This window comes from Corvus brachyrhynchos, unplaced genomic scaffold, assembly GCF_000691975.1.
Source record: "Corvus brachyrhynchos isolate BGI_N302 unplaced genomic scaffold, ASM69197v1 scaffold80, whole genome shotgun sequence".
NCBI lineage: Eukaryota > Metazoa > Chordata > Aves > Passeriformes > Corvidae > Corvus > Corvus brachyrhynchos.
The window spans coordinates 14,794,182-14,810,740 of record NW_008236769.1 but is presented as its reverse complement, the minus strand read 5'-3'; the positions used below and the strand labels follow the sequence as shown (position 1 = coordinate 14,810,740).

The window sequence follows — 16,559 nt, the reverse complement described above, 5'->3', positions numbered from 1 at the left end:
GTGCCGGGCTGGAGCCCGCTCGGGACATTGCGGGGTCACTGTGCCCGTCTCGGCCGTGGGCAGGAGGCGAGTGGGGACAGCTGATGCCTCCACAGCACCTCGCACCAAGTCTTGTGCGAGGGGCAGCTTGTCTGCAGCCCCCATAGTTCAATGCTGCTGGTCTGCTGTCCCCTCGGTGTGCCTGAGTGTGCCAGCCCACCTCTCCATCAGCTCTTCTGAGAGCCATGGCCCGGGCACTGCCTTGTCACCCACTGCTGAGCTGGCTGTGAGGCAGCCAGAGCCAGGGGAGCCCCTCTTCACATTCTCTTTAGCCAGGTCTGACGTAGAGGTGCAGATCTGTTTATGCTTTGAGATAGGGAAGTTCTCCTCTTCTCTGTGGCCTCAAGGTTCACTTGGGCATCGGAGGGATGGAGGAGGAAATATCCTGGAAACAGGTTTTGGATCCATGTACTGGATAACAGAGGGAGGAAGAACAGGTGCAGGAGAGATGTGGGTTCTGTGCCAGTTGGACAAAGACACGGATGCTGCTTATCTGTCAGCAGTGGGGTTGTCCAGACGCTGACTTTCTCTCTTGTGTCTCCTGTTTTCCACCAGGGAAGGGAAACTACTGGACCTTAGATCCCAACTGTGAGAAGATGTTTGACAACGGGAACTTCCGTCGCAAACGCAAGCGGCGCTCTGAGCCCAACGCGCCCGCGACCGCCTCAGCAGCCTCCTCTCTGGGGGGCCTGAAGGCTGAGGAAAAGCCACCCATCCCAGCCACAGGCAAACCATGTGGAAACAGCCCACCCCCAGAGCTGGACCCCTCACCTTCTGCCAGGGACCATCCCAAAAGCTCCTCTCCCTCCAGTATCATTTCATCCACCCCTAGCTGCCTCAGCACCTTCTTCAGCGGCATGAGCTCCCTGAGCGGCGGAGGCAGCCGGCTGACAGGGGGTCTCAGCAGTGACCTGCATCACAGGAACTTCTCTGCTGGACAGCTGAGCAGTGGCACTTTCACCCCTTCCAGCAGCTCTTCTCAGGAGGTGCCTTCCCCAGACCAGCTGCAGCGGGTCGCAGGACCTTCCCCTGCCTACTACAGCTCCTTCCACCCCAGCAGCGGCAGCCAGGGAGCCCAGCACAGCCACTACTACAACTTCACAGTCAACAGCCTCATCTACACACGGGATGGGACAGAGGTGTAGGATGCTGGGGCAGCCAGCCGGCCAGTGCTGCAAAGGGAATGGGAGTTGGACCATGCGCTTTTGCAAACAGCATTTCAACGTGGAGTCTTCCCAGGAGTTCTTCCAGGAAAATGGATCTTCTCACCTTTCAAAATAAGAACACCCCTTAAGCACCAGCAGAAGGCAGATGCAAAGTTTTTTTCCCCATCGTGGAAAACATTAGGTGGTGTAGATGTTTTGCCATCTAAATTCTGCAGGCGTGAACTGAATTAATGTTTTCAGAGATTTCTAATCCTGAATGTAGAACAAGAAGTTTCAAAACCATAGCCATAAAGTGGTATTGGCAAGAGCCAAGCGTAGACATCCAGTGAGTCTTAGAAGAGAACAGGAAAACAAAAATGAAGAGATTTCTTATGAAGTGCCTTGTACAATGTATTAAAAAACTCTTCTGCCAGCAATTGCGTCTGTAAGCCCTTGCTTGTGCCCTGATCCTGCAATATGCAACGCACAGGGGGATACCCTGTATAAACACCCACCCAAAACCTCCTCAAACTCGCAGAGGGTCTTCCTGTGTCTGGCATATTGTACAGCAGGGCCGTGTCTTGTAAAACCATCTTCTTTCCCTGAGCTTAGTACCAAAGATAACTCTAGCCATGCAGCTTTAGCACAAGAATAAACACTGGGGTATTTTTATACATATTTGTACGTAATGTATCTCTTCTGTACATATGTTTCTATGTGGTTTTGTATTTGTAAATTATGCTCTGGAGCTGTACTTATTTATAATGTGTTTTAAACTTTGTTAAAGTTTATTTTACTTTGTTTCCCCCCTTTTTGTTGTTTTATTTGTTTTGAATTTTTTGTTGGTTTTGTTTTTGTTTTTAGTGTATTACTGAAACTTTTCAGGCTGAACAGCTGTTGGGAATAAAATATTAACAATTGTTAGATATTGGCCTGGTTGTTCATCAGTATGTTTGAGGTATTTTAAAACCCTGTGGGAGACAGGTTTTTCTTTCACATCGTTTGGGGTAAAAGGTGTAAAAATTTACGAACAATTTTATCTGCGCAGTAGGATGGAAAAAAACCCTGCTCTGCACCAAAAGGAGACTCATCTGAGCTGGTTTGCAGTTTCTTGGAGTCTCACTGTGCAGTGTGGGCACTCTTGCGTTTTTGTTTGTTTGTTTTTCTCAACGGTCTGAATTACAACTGTCCTTTTTCAGCCTGATTTGGTAAAAAAAATAAAAACTTGCAACAGTAAAAGAGGCGGGACTGGTTTCAGCACGGTGCCAGCTAGCAGGAGGCTCAGTCCGTTTTGCAAATCAGTTTGGCTAATGGGATTGCACCTGCTTACACTGTGGGCCAGTGAAGAGGTGGGACCAGTCAGCTAGAGGGCCAGGCAGCGCTTCTGAGAACCCTTCCTGATTTCCTGCTGCTGGGAAAGGAGAATCCGTCCTCCAGTAGCCATTATGCTAAACAATCAACCCCTCATTCCTGCCGTGTTCACGAGCTGTTTGTCCGGGGCCGTGTGCGGTTAGAGCATAAATGTAAGTGTCTTCATGAGGAATGTAGCATCAATAATGAAGTTAAGCATGAAATTGCAGCTGTTTAACATACAGGCATCTGCCGTGATTTAAGGCCATCCCTGCAGGCTATTCAGAACACAAAATAGTTGGCAGCGCCTCCGCACTGGCTACCTGCAGAACATACAGGGCAGTGATGCAAGACAAACCGCTGGCCTGATCCAAAATATAATGAAGCCATGACGAAACATCAGATGACTTCCATGTGCTTGGGATCGGGACCAAGTACTTGCCCCAGCACTGGCCAACCGCCCTTTGTGCAATCGCTGAGACCAGTGGGTGGCTGGCAAGTCCTGCCTCACCCCTCTCCCCCTCACTCCTTCCCAGCACAGATACCATCTTCCTGGCTTTAGGGGTAATTCGTCCTGATTTTAATTCCATCTCAGGTGATGCAGTGGCAGTGATAATGGGAGGGAAAGGGCAGACTACCACTAGGAAAAGGACAGGGTGGTCAGCCTTGTCCTGCTCGAGTTCAGTCCCACCAGTTTGATCTAAGAGCAATGGAGGGATTCCCAACACCTTTGAAAGATAAAGATCCTGTCCCTAAGTAATCCAGGAACTGCATACTTGTGTATCTAAGCGACCAGTGCACCCCTTCTCCACTCTGCCAGCCTGCTCTCAGACCTTAGCAAGCATTGGGCCAATGCAGGATGCTTGTGTGTGTTCAGCTCATGTTCTTCCGCCTAGATTTATTTCAGTATTTACCCTCAGTCACTTCCATCAGCTGTGTTTCTGCAGGCATTACACCTAAATGTCTGAGGATCCAGAATCAATGGCAAATTCATGTTGCCACCTCCATCAGCCGTATGTTTCTGCACAGTACCCGTAAACATTTTCTCCTGAGGATCCCAAATCTGGCAGATTCGTGTTGTTGGGTGGCCTGCACCTGGCAGTATGTCCTCAGCCATATCCCATGGCTCAACAGACCTTGTGCCACATCGGTTGGCAGGGGCATAGCCAGAACCTGCCAGAGCAGAGTCAGAGAAGGATTCACCCACTCCAGTGCTCCAGCCCCTGTCCGGAGTGATGGTGGTGGGCTCGAGGGAGGCTTTGGCAGGTCTGACTGTCCCCAGTGCACCTGTCCAACCATTAGCACCAAACTGTGCTTCTTCCAGGGAAAGCACATCCTTAACTGTGGCCCCTCCTGCAGAGGAGCCACCCCCGATATGCTCAAGGTAAAGAGACACTTGAGAGGAGATTTCAGCAAATAGACACCCATCGGCAGAGGAGACGAGTGAATGAGCTAATGGCAGCCTTTTAGGTTTCCTTTTGCCATTAAAAGAGACTTCTTTTTAGCAAATCTTGGGAGAGGGAGGGCAAGAGGATTGTGTTTAATGAGAGGCACTTAAAAGCAGCAGGGCTTTTGTCATGGGTTTAGGGATTTACTGAGATTCCCCGATTGAAGGTGGGGGAAGACAAAGGCAATTAGCCTGCTGTCCCACCCTGAGAGTCTCCACTCCCCTATAAATGCCAAGACCATGCCTGAGCTGGGCAGTTCTCCATGACAATGAGCTTCTTCCCAGCCCGGGTCAGGTGATGGCCCAGAAGCCCGGGGCATAGCCCACTCCCAAGGAAGTCAGCCAAGAATTGTCATTCCTTCGGAGAAAGGCCCAAACTTCAGGCGTCCATCCTCTCTGCCCTGGCAGCCACGGGGATCACTGGGTAAAATGTGTCCTTCACAGAACTTCTGGCTCTAGGGGAGCAGTGATTTCATGCGGGTTAGCTGGTAGCCCACAGATCCCGGCTGCTGGTCACTACAGTTAAGCACTGCAAGAAGTCTCATCTTTGCTTATTTTCTCCACTCTTTTTAGGCATCCGGAGAGATTCCACCCCAGTTGTGGTACTCAGTGTGAAACCATGGTTGTGCTGATGACCACAAGCACAGCTGCCTGGTACCTCTGCAACACTCCCAGCACACGCAACTCCTAAAAAAGGCATTCCCTGCTTGAAAAGAAGTGCAGTCCAGAGGCATTTCAAGAGATGGGTTGGATCAGTAACAGAGATGCTTGCTGGCTCCTACGTGTGGCACTTCTCCAGCACGGGGTCGTTTAACTCTGCTCAGTGCTGGCCTTATCGACCTGCCAGCAAAGGTTCGGGCAAGCACCCACTGCAGGTCTGCACTTGAGCTGCTCGGCAGTACAAAGGCTCTGCCAGTACAGCTGGATCAGCCCAGTCCCCTAGAGGAGACCCAGCTCCCATCAACAAAGGGAACTCTTGTGCCAGTAAAGTTAAACCCCCCGCCCCCAGCAGCACCAGCGTTGTGGGGCGGTGGGAGGGGATTCCAGAGGCAGAACACAGCCATCCGCGCTGGGTTTCATCGCCCGCCAACTCCTTTAGAAGTGGGGCTTCAATTACTGCCACTGGCCATGGATTGTGGTTTGCTTCTCCTCTGAAGGAGGAAGCTTTGATTTGCCCTGTCATTCACCAAGTCCATGGAATTTGGCCACAGTGTGTTGTGCCTGTAGAGAAGGCTTTACTGCATATATATGTATATATATTTTTTGGTTTTTTAGTGCTGATTAAGAGTGATTTTCCCCAGAAATTTTTAGGAATAGTTCAAATGATACAGCAGTGTTCTAAGAAAATACGGGCATCCTGCCCTTGCCCTGTCTGTATTTCTAGAGATAAAAAAATCTTTGTCAAACTTCTTGAGATAAGGACCTAGAAGCCCTGCAGATCTCACCTGACCTTGAGTGTGAGGTACCTAAACACTGCCCAGCTCAAAAATGGAAGCTGGTCCTGTCTGTCTTGTTCTGACAGCACACAAAATAAGAGGGACAAAGACTCATTTTGTAGCTTGACCAAAGAGAGTCAAGATGAGGATCAGGCCTGGCTGGTAGTCCATGGATGTCTAACACCTCAGTTAGAAATAGATGGAGATTGCAATTGTTGGGAAATTTTTATTTCTCCATTGCTTTTGAGGAGAAAAAAGACTAGTTTCATTGCCCTGTTAGAGAATCCCTTCAAAACTAATTTTTCGTCCAAATTCTTTTTTTTTCCTGATTGTTAAAAGAAGGAAAACATGGATTTACCTTTCCTTTTTTGTCCTGTTTGGCAGAAATCTCCATCAAGCAGAATTTCTGCCCCTGCTCCCCTCCCTCAACATTTTCTATTAAAAAGAAGGTTGATGGAATGTTTTTGACCAAATTACTGAGCACAATATTCACCTGGGTAAGGTGACGAGAATTTGCCCCTCAAGGAATAACTGAAGTGCAATGCAAAACATCAAAGGTGTTATTTTTTTTTTTTTTACCTTATACCTGAGCTATCTCTGAATCATATCAAATAATCTTCTCGTTTCATAACACCATACAATGCAGGCTAAAAGTGTATGTGATCTGCTTTGTGTACTGCTGAATGGATGATTAAACTGTCTAACCTGAGGGATAGTCATCCAGGGCCTGCCCCAAACACAGTGAAGTCAGGGGAAAGACTCCCACTGACTTCAGAGGGCTTTGGAGCAGACCCATAATCAGCCAGGCTCTCGTATACTTCAGGTGGTGTCTACGAGATTGCCCGCGGACAAGTAAAAGGAGCTAAAGATCGCACATTTGTGAAATAAAAGCTGTAGGCCTGATCCAGGCAATTGGCAGAAGCTGTCTCCCCGTCTGGCCTGGCTCCTCGGATCATTTCCCCTTTCCTGTAGTCCATTGTGTCTGGGATTTATTGACAAAGCAAAGGTCTCACCGTGTGGTTGATCCACGTTTGCAATAACAGTGACAAATCAGGTCAGGACTGATGCTTAACCTGCCCTCGGACCCTTCAAGGGGTGCTGATTTTATATCTAATTAAAGTAAATAGCTGAGCTGAGCTGGGCCATTTCCCTCCCAGGCTGGTTCAGAGAGTGGCAGAACCCACACCTCACCCCACCACCTGAGGGTCACCACAAAGAGTTATGCTGGAGGACACAGGGCTAGCGCCTCAACTCCAAAACAGTGGAGGGAGTCAAAGCGAACACGGAGCAGAGCCAAGCTTGGGCATTCTTCAGGAGGGTGAATGATGCTCAAATGGGGATAAATTACATTCCCTCTGTGTGGAAATGACATTTACACTCATGTAAGTTCCTTCTAGTCTAGACAATGGACATCTAATGAAGCTGTCAAACAACAGGTTCAAAGCAGACCAGAGGAGGAGGTACCCCACTGGTGATGGAGATACCCTGGGGATCTCTTTGTTTCAGGAGACTGGGTCTCACCCTAAAAAAAAAAGCTGGCTAAGTTAGAGCAGCCAAGTTGCTCTCTGCAGGTGCCTGAAGAGCTAATTTAGGCCAAGCTTTTAGACTCCCCCAGGGCAGGAATTCATGGATATCTGCAGATATGGGACATCTGTCATTTGGGTTACAAATAGTATCATGACCATCAGAGATGGGGGTTTCAAAGCAGGACACAGCCCCAGTCCATAGGTGAGCATCCTTTGTCATGGGAGAAGAAAGCTCCTGCCAGGGAATTTCTCTGAGGTGGTATAGGAAATTTTGATGAGCTTTTTTACTCATTTTATTCCTGTTCATTCACTGCTGTAATCTGTGGAAGCACCTTCCAGCAATGCAACATGATCAGTGTATTCTCTCTTGCCTGCTGCAAGAACTGCTCATGAAGTGTAAAGCTTTTGGGTTTAGTGACCTGCTGAAACACTTAGATGCTCACAAGTTGATGGGATGGAACAGCATTCATCCAAGGGTACTGAGGGAGCTGGCAGAAGAGCTCACCGAGCCCCTCTCCATCATTTATCATCAGTCCTGGCTAACTGGGAAGGTCCCAGCTGGAGGTGCCAATGTGACAGCAATCCACAAGAAGGGCTGGAAGGAGGATCCAGGGAAGTACAGGCCTGTCAGCCTGACCTCGGTGCCCAGCAAGGTTATGGAACAGATCATCTTGAGTGTGATCACACAGCAAATACAGGACAAGCAAGGGATCAGACCCAGCCAGCACAGGCTTAGGAAAGGCCTGACCAACCTGATCTCTGTTAATGACCAGGAGATCTGCCTGGTGGATGAGGGGAAGGCTGTGGATGTGTCTACCTGGACTTGAGCAATGCCTTTGACACAGTCTCCACAGCACATTCCTGGAAAAGCTGTCAGCCCATGGATTGGACAGGTACCCAGGGAGGTGGTGGTTCCTGGAGGTGTTTAAGGAAAGATCAGATGTGGCACTGAGTGCCATGGTCTGGATTGCCATGGTGGTGTTCAGTCATAGGATGGACTTGACGATCTCAGAGGTCTTTTCCAACCTAATTGATTCTGTGATTGTTTTCAGGGAAATACTGTTTCTTATTTATCCAGCCTACTCTCCTGTTCTCCTAGAACAAGTTGTTAGTGAGGGGCAGCCTGGCTGCAGATGGCAGGAGGTGAGAGTTGTGGTGCACTGAGATTTGCAGCTCCATTGTCCCCAGCACCCGGAGCAGCAGTTTTGAAACTGAGCTCAATCATTATTTGGTCTGTAGCATCAAAACCATCAGATGTCTCAGTGGCAGAAGGCTGGACAACCTTTGCTGGGCAGCAGGAGAGCAACACTCCTGAGAGAGCTGTGGTGAGATGCCCTGGCCTTGCACTGCTGAAGCTTCATTAGGGCCCTTCCTTGGACCAGAGCTCATCTTCAAGTTCAGGGAAACAGATTTACATGCTGGTTAAGGCAACATGAGTTTGTGGCTTTCACAAGCAAAGTGAAAATAAACCATGAGCTCTCAGCTCATGGGAAAGGTAAGGGGGAATTCGTCCCTTCTTGCACGTAAACCCATGTGAGCTGATGGGGAGCAGCTGGGCTCTGTAGCTGAGGCAGTGTGTGACTAAATGTGGATATAGGTTGTCAAAAGATAATAAGAGCTGTCATACTTTGGTGGAGAAAAAAATCAGTGTCTTCCTCCTCTCCAACATTTGCCACTTATCCTTGGTAGCATGGCAGGGAAGCAGACCTGACAAGAAACCAAGGAGACCCTTCAAGGAATCAGGGAATGCATTTATTATAATGAAACAACGGATGGTATTTATTTTCACTGTCCCAGGCAGGGAATATGTGAGCAGTGGGAAAACTACAGCAATGAGCATGTCATGAATGTTAAGGTCATTTAGCATAACTCTGAATGCTGTTTCATTCCAGACAGCAGCTGCTTGTCACAGTGTGAAACCTCATTCCCTGCCCTGAAAAGGTGACGATCTGAAGAGACAAGTATGACTGAGGAAGTGTTACAGGCCCCGTTTTACTGCAAGGGATCAAGGAACATCATGGGAAAGTGATTTGTTAAAGGTCACACAGTGCTATGGCAGAGTTAGGTGTCAAATCCATGCTTTGCAGTGCCTCCATCACTAAATTGTCCCTGCTGAGTCAGCCTGAAACACTCTGGCATAGCTCCAAACTCATCCTTCCTTCATGCTGTTACAGGAAAGCACAATGAATCCCAACATTTCTTGCCTAAATCTTATCTGTAGTGGCTTTACAGAGAGGCATGGGTGCTGCTGGGGGAGCATTGGCCCTGCCTAGGAAATCCTGCTGCATTTAATCTTCCTCCCTCCAAACCCCACAAGTGACCTGCACGTCCACGGCCTGGTTCTCTCCCAAGGAATTTTCATAGTGTGTAAGGCCTGCTCTTAACCACAGGACAACTGGAAATGTGCTAAACCTGCCATAAATAACATCAGCAGCTCAGAGCTGCAGTGACCAGGAACTTGTGGTCCCTTCCCATGCATTACAAATCTGCCCAGGTTTTGCAGTGGGAATGTTTAGTTGGCATGCCACAATATTAGAAGAAAGGGTTAAAATGCCTTATGAGCTGACTCCTGCTCTGGAGATCTGATAATCTAATTACAGCAGTTCAGGTCCCTTTTCTACCCCCAGTGCAAACATCTTTGCATCCAGGAGTGATACGAATCTGATTCCACCCAGTCGGAGCTCTCTCCCAGCAGCAGCCTTGCTTGCACTCGTGCAGCTCTGTGTAGCTGCTGCAATGCACTGAGAGCATCCATTCTTCCTGTTCCTGTGGGTGGAGGGGTATTTTTCCCCCAGTGTTTGTTGGACACATGAGCTCCTGGACTCTGGTGAAATGCTTTGGATGTAGGAATGCTGCATTCCTCCTTGCCACTAGCAATCTGTTTCCACTAGAAGTAAAACGATGCCTAGAGTCTCTGTGAGGAGAGTGCTGGAAGCAGTTGGAGGGATGCCTTCGAACAGATCTCTTTTCCTGGCCAAGTCACCATGACTGGATCCTCAGCTGCCAGGTGGTGTTGGTTCAATAAGTCTAGGAAAATATTTCAATTTGCAGCAGAGGAACTGCCCCAGCTCACTTCATGTCAGACATGCAGGTGTGACTCATGCCCTGAGCTCCTCTGGCTGTGCACAGCCTATTTCCCCTGCTGCTGACAGGACCTGGCCACCTTGCCCACGTACAGACACCCACCTGCAGACACGTGTGATCCAGTGTCTTACCTGCAAGCTGCATCCTGCCCTCCCTGCCCACCTACATGCCTGGCTCTCAGATCCTCACCAAAACTCCCCAACTCTTTCTAACAGTGGGATTGGTTTCACCAGCTTCAGGTGTTTCCAGCACAGAATGTCAGATGTCTACATCTGAGCTAATCACCCTTTGAACTGATAGAGAAATTGGGGTGACGCATCTGCTTTTATTTTTTTTTTTAATTTTTTTTTTTTTAGGTTTTTCTCTGGAATGGATTACTTGGTCCCTAGATCTCTGCTGCCAATGGAGAGATTTGCTTTCGTTGTTCCAGTTCCCTCTCCACAGTGTAATAAGTATGATTAAAGTCACCAAGGACATGAAGGGCAGGGAAACAGTTGTACTTCACCAGGCCTGGCCTTCAGACCACGCTGCTGCAAGCTGGGAGATGTGGAGGGAAGAAGGGATTAAGCAGGATAAGACAAACTCATCAGGAGCCATTCATTCATCTCACTGCCTGTGGAAGAGGTCTTTTTTTTCTTTTGCTCCAATACCTACAGGAACCACTGTGTTTCTCTAATTGTTGAAGGAATGAGGCCAAGTCCCTCTTCTGATGCAAATTCCCTTGGATGCATCCTGCCATTCACAGTATGGACAACTTCATTTTCTCTGAAAGCAGCCCAGGAGCCACGCTGGGCACAGGGTGACTGACTGACACCGAGAAATGGAATTCAATGGCTCCGATTGTGAAATGCTGCTCAAGCAGTGAAGAGGAACAGCCCACATGGACCCTCCTAACCAGTGAGTTGCTCCAGTTGTCTTTGACTAAAACGATGCAGGCAAATCTGCCCAATGCAAGTTTTCCACCAGCATTACTGCTTGGAGTCCATCAACATCAGTCCAAAGAAGTGAAGGCAAAATCTCCCTTCTTCCTTGTCAGGGTCCAGTGGGGGAACTGTGTTTTCCTCTGCTCTCCTCAAGGTTTTCAATCAAGGGGAGGAAGACCCTCCCAAACTATCCTTTCACTTTATGATCTTAAAACCTGCCTGGGGTAGAAAAAACAGGACTGGGCACACCAAATCATGCTTGGACTTGAATCCTATCTGGGTTTTCAAATATTTTTCCAAATCTTAACTGCATTTCTAGTTGTCCTGACACCTGTATTGAAATGTACTGTATGTGTTAATTTCAAATTCTTTTCTTTTTCCATAATCTTTTTCAAGTTTTCCTGCACTCAGGCGATAAATCCAGTTAGGTCCAAAGGCGTTATTGGAGAGCCAAATTTAATTTTCAGCTCCAGATATCATTTTCCTTATTTCTATGTTTATTTTTCCTTTTCTTTTTTTCTTTTCTTTTTCATTCTTTTGTTTTTATATTTTAATTATTTTCCTTCTTTTCTTTTTTTTTTTTTTTTTTTTTTTTTTTACTTTTCGGTAGTTTTTCTTTTTTCTTCATCTTTTTCTTCTTTCTTACTTGTATTCCTTTCCTTCCCTTCCCTTCCCTTCCCTTCCCTTTCCATCTCTTTTCTCTCTAATCCCTTACAGAAGTTACACCAGTACCTGGACTCTGCTCCTCTGCATGTTCCCCTTTCTTGTGCAGGCTGAAACTGCTGGAGGTAGAGGTGTGGCAGTGATGTTTGATCTTTTTCACATTAAAACTCTTCCACCGAGGGCTGATCCCCCCACGCACACTTTCACCTTGAAGAGCATCCTACTCTGTCAGTGCTCTGCAGGAACCAACAGGCAGGGTAAGGTAATACCTGTTGTGAGTAGGGCTGGCAGGATCAGTCCTTGAGCAGGCTGCCATCCCCACAGGGCATGAAATCTGTAGCCTCCTCCAAAATAAAGGTGAACGTGATGGCACTGCCTTTAGACAGTTCATGCCTCTAAGCATATTCGGGTTCCAGCTGAGGATGAAACCTCACCAGAGCCAGGATTTTGCCTGTGTAAAAAATACACAGGATACTCCCTCTAAGGAGTATCTTGGAACTGCCTGTGTTGTCTCTATTCCTATGAGGGCAGAATTAGGCACTAAAGAGCACCTTAATCTGCAGCCTTTTGTCTTCCCAAATGCAAATGAATGGCAGTGACTGATTAAATAAAGCAGAGAGGCACTCGGTGTGTGTTAGGGACTGATGAAGATGACTCAGGTGAGAGGAGCATGCACTCCCTGGGCTGGCAGGCAGGCTGCAGGATTGTCACTGATGCACTCACGGGGATCTAAGCAAGTCCTTCCTCTGTGTCACTGTAGAGCTTTTGTGTTACAAACACTGAATAGTTTCATCACAAGACCTTTGAATGTCACTACATGGAAACAGCACTTCAGACTGATTTTCTGCTGCCCATCTCTGTGCCTGGTCATTTTATTAGCTCAGTTCTCATCTCCAGGAGCTCACGGGAACACTCCAGCCCAGCCAGGCAAGCTGCCCTGTTGCAGACATCTCCAGGGAAAGCACAAATCTCTTGCAATCAGGTCTCCCACAGCACTTCTGGGCACTTGCCCCATGATGGAGGAGACAGCAGCTCAAAGGAGGAAAGGCTGGGAGCAGCAAACCTTGGAATGCTCTTTACGTGGCATGTCCATACTGGGGACAGGTCATAGAATCACAGAATAGTTTGAGTTGGAAGGAACCTTTAAGATCATCCAGTTCCAGCCCCTGCCACAGACAGGGACAATTTCCACTAGACCAGGTTGATCAGAGCCCCATCCAACCTGTCCTGGAACACTTCCAGGGATGGAGCAGCCACAGCTTCTCTGGGCAACCCGTTCCCAGTGTGTCTCACCACACCCACAGTAAAGAATTTCAGATTTTGTGTGGAAGAGAAGCAAAAGCTCCTGCCTGTGCAGGGTGACTTTATGGGCAGTATCCATAGCAGGGAAGGCAGGAAAGGTCATGTCTGTTCCCAAGGCATGAAGAGGTCACCCAGCCCCATCTGACCACGTGCGGTAGCTGGAGCAACCAGCCCTAGGTCTGGTCCCTGTAGTGCCTTCTAGCTTTCCTTTGAATAGGTTCCCAGTGGAGGCCTCCTCTGTGGTGTCTCATGGGCTGTTCATTGGCCAGTGGAGGAACCAAATCTTGGCTCCTGTGAGGACAGGTATCACCACCACCATTGGTGAACACCCAGAGATCAGTGCTTCTTCAGGCCCTCCTTCACCAGCAGGTTGGACTGGGGTACTTGGACATGGAAAAGACATAGACAGCTGTGAAAAAAAATCATCGAAAACCATTAAAAAAGACCAGGGAGTGAGACACATAGAGAGTGATTCAGTGTGAATAGCATGGCAGACAAGCCAGAAACATGACCAATACCTAGAGGTGTGAAGGGTCAAAGGACAGGGATGAAATACAGAGGATTGTCTTAGTAGCTATTAAACTAAATACAATCAGCAGAAGTAGAATGGTTGCTCCCCAGCTCCTCCATCTCCACTATTAGTGATAATTTTGAAGACAGTATTTTCTAGAGACACAGAATGGCCTTCTGGGAGAACACTGAAGGTTTCTGAGGGAGAGTGGCTTCTGTACCTGCTCCCACCTCTCCTAATCATTTGGTATCTGACATCACCTCAATGACAAACAGCCTGTCGTGTGTCTCCAGCAGCTTTCTGAGGGTCTGTGGCTGTATCACTCTCCTCTGCTGCACCCACACTGAGCATAGGAGTCCTTACCCCAGCAAACTGGGATGACTGGTAAAGCCCAGTAAAGTGCTTCGTGATTATTGATCCATTTGTCTCACTAAGTGCTTTTCTGGTTTTATCAGGGCTCTTCAGACTATGGGGAAAGACAATATTTCCCCTCTACATTAAAGGGGTGAATGCTTGTGGAAGCACGAAGGACCTGCATTGAAATTACTGGCAGGGACCATGTCGGGCTGTGTGTTCATCGACTGGAGTCGCTCCAGCACCTCAATCTCCTTCCTGAATTGAGGGGCCCAGAGCTGGACACTCAGAGCTTGGCTTCACCAGTGCCCAGCACAGAGGGACAATCCCTGCCCTGGTCCTGCAGCCACACTATTGCTGATACAGGCATGGGGCTGTTGGCCTTCTTGGGACAGGTTGGCCACTGTTGACCAGCACCCCCAGGTCCTTTTCCACTGGGCCTTTGTCCAGACATTCAGCCCATGGCCTGGAGTTCTGCAGGGGGTTGTTGTGGCCAAAGTGCCAAACCTGGCACTTGGCCTTGATGAACCTCAGACCACTGGCCTTGGTCCATCCATCCAGCGTGTCCAGATCCCCTGCAGAGTCTTCCTGCCCTCCAGCAGATCGACACTCCTACCCGATTTGGTGTCATCTGCAAACAGACTGAGGATGCCTTCATCCCCTCATATAGATCATCAATAAAGAGATTAAACAGAACTGGCCCCAAAACTGTTCCCCTGGGGAACCCCATCCAAGCCATAAACAACCAATTTCTCCAGGAGAACACTTGGGGAAATGGTGTCAAAGGCTTTCCTAAAGTCCAGGTAGGCAACATTCACAGCCTTTTCCTCACCCACTGAATGTGTCACCTTGTCAGAGAAGGACATCAGGTTATTCAAGCAGGACCTGCCTTTCACAAGATACTAGAGGAGTCACTGCTACCTCTAGACCCTATCTCAATTTAACCGAAATTCATCTTGGACATTTCTTTTTGGTGCGTTACCTCAAGGGTGACTCTGTCCTATTCATATCAGGCATAGCCCTAACTGGAATATCCCAGTTAGCTGTGGCTCTGAGGTCATGGCAAGGTGGCAGTGTGGTGCCATCAGCATCCCAAATGTCCTGTGGCTGAATAACATCTGGCCACTGTCAATTCCCACAAGAACATGTGACATAACCTGGACATAACCTGAACATGCACCATGATGGCTGGGTACCCACATCTTCTCCTGCTCCCATGTCCTACCACCATAAACACAGATAATCCCCAGCTCATGCTCAATCAGTCCTTCTGAAACCACTTCATGGGCTTGAATTTAAGCTCTGCTTTATGACCGAGGGAGCACAATCCTTGCAAAGCCCCAGTAATCATAATACGTGGAGGCAGAATTGATACATGTGGGCTTTTTCTATCACTCAATTAAATGGTTAGTTTATGCAACATGCCGTCTTTTTGAATCAAAGCTGGGTCACTGTTAGGCTGAGGTAACATTAATTATTTTTCCGCTTGTCGGATCCCATGAAAAGGATGTGAAAATGGCCTGTTTATGAAAGAGTGCGGGCAAAGGCTGTGAGCTGATTATGTCAAACATATTCAAAGCTTCCTCTGCAAAAGGGATTGTGATCAACAAAGCATAGCCCACACCTGCACCCATTTCACAATGAAAGTTGTTAGGACCATGAAGCTATTGGGGAAAAAGAGAGGTTGCATTAACCCTTTTGGGGAACAAGATGCTCCACTGTAGGATTTACACACAAAGTTGCTTTTCTTACTCCCTCAAGTGGATCCCAAGAACATTACCCCAGGAGTAAAACCAGTCTTTCCCACCTAACTTTTTCCATGCATTGGCTTTTCTAAGGTGGATGGAACCATCAGTTTGATGCATTTCTTCCTGCTCTTTCCTGAGTCCCAAGGGAAGTTTCAGAGAAGAGCTGTCTGTGCTGGAAGAGCAGGAAAGCAGTGCAAGCTCAGCCTCCACTCCCAAAAGTTTTGTTCAGGGCAATCCTGGCACCCTCAGGGCAAGTGCCTATCACAGGGATCACACTGCTGGAGTCAGGCCACCTCCTTAATAAAAAATGTATCTGCCTGGAAGGCAGGAAGAGAGAGAGGTGTGCTCTCAGGGAAAGCTGAACTGCATCCCAACTGCAGGGTACTTGCCCCATTTTCTTGCAGCCCTGTTGGTTACACTACTGCTGGATAAGATTGTCTGAATTCTAAGCCTGGCTGGAGCAGGAGGCTGGACCAGAGTTGTCCTGTGTTCCCCACCAACCCAGGTGATGCTGTGATAGGCAGAGCTGTGTCCTCATGCATTCTTGTGAGATACATGAGACTCGGGCAACCTTGGATCTGCTGCTCTGCAGGGGAAGATGGGACAGAGCAGTGTGTCAGCATATCTCTCTACAGTCTTAGTACCTGCTCTCCTTTCTGTGATTGGGTGGTAGGGCTAAGGAAAATAGATTTACAGCGAGTGTGACCCCCTGACAGCCTGCAGTGAACCCTGACCAGGTCTCAGGGCAAGCTCAAAAGGCAAAGTGGGAGCATTCACCAGGCATTTTCCTGCAGCACCCTGGGAATTGAGCAGGAAAGAGCACAATGCTCAACTTTTGCACACAGAGCCCTGATATCTGGCCAGAAATCCTTCTCTTTGGAGCTCCCGGAAGGTCACAATCCCACCTGTGTGGGAATTTTCAGCTCATCCTGTTGGCTGGTACAGATGAGCCCTCCACGAGCAGATAAGCTCTATGACAAACTCCCTTGAAACCATCTGAAGTCAACAATGGCACACAAGATCCGCCCCAG

The 16,559-nt window shown here is 48.2% G+C and overlaps 1 protein-coding gene across 1 annotated transcript; it reads left to right on the top strand.

Moving 5' to 3' along the window:
* Positions 1-26: 26 nt before the first annotated feature.
* FOXI3 (forkhead box I3) lies at positions 27-2,110 on the top strand. The gene has a single exon (XM_017727790.1). It carries the CDS (start codon positions 522-524, stop codon positions 1,182-1,184), a length of 663 nt encoding a protein of 220 aa, XP_017583279.1. The 5' UTR covers positions 27-521; the 3' UTR covers positions 1,185-2,110.
* The last annotated feature ends 14,449 nt before the right edge of the window (positions 2,111-16,559 follow it).

Coding starts and splice junctions, on each gene's coding strand:
- FOXI3 (XM_017727790.1), top strand. CDS start 522: ATGCTGCTTATCTGTCAGCAGTGGGGTTGTCCAGACGCTGACTTTCTC.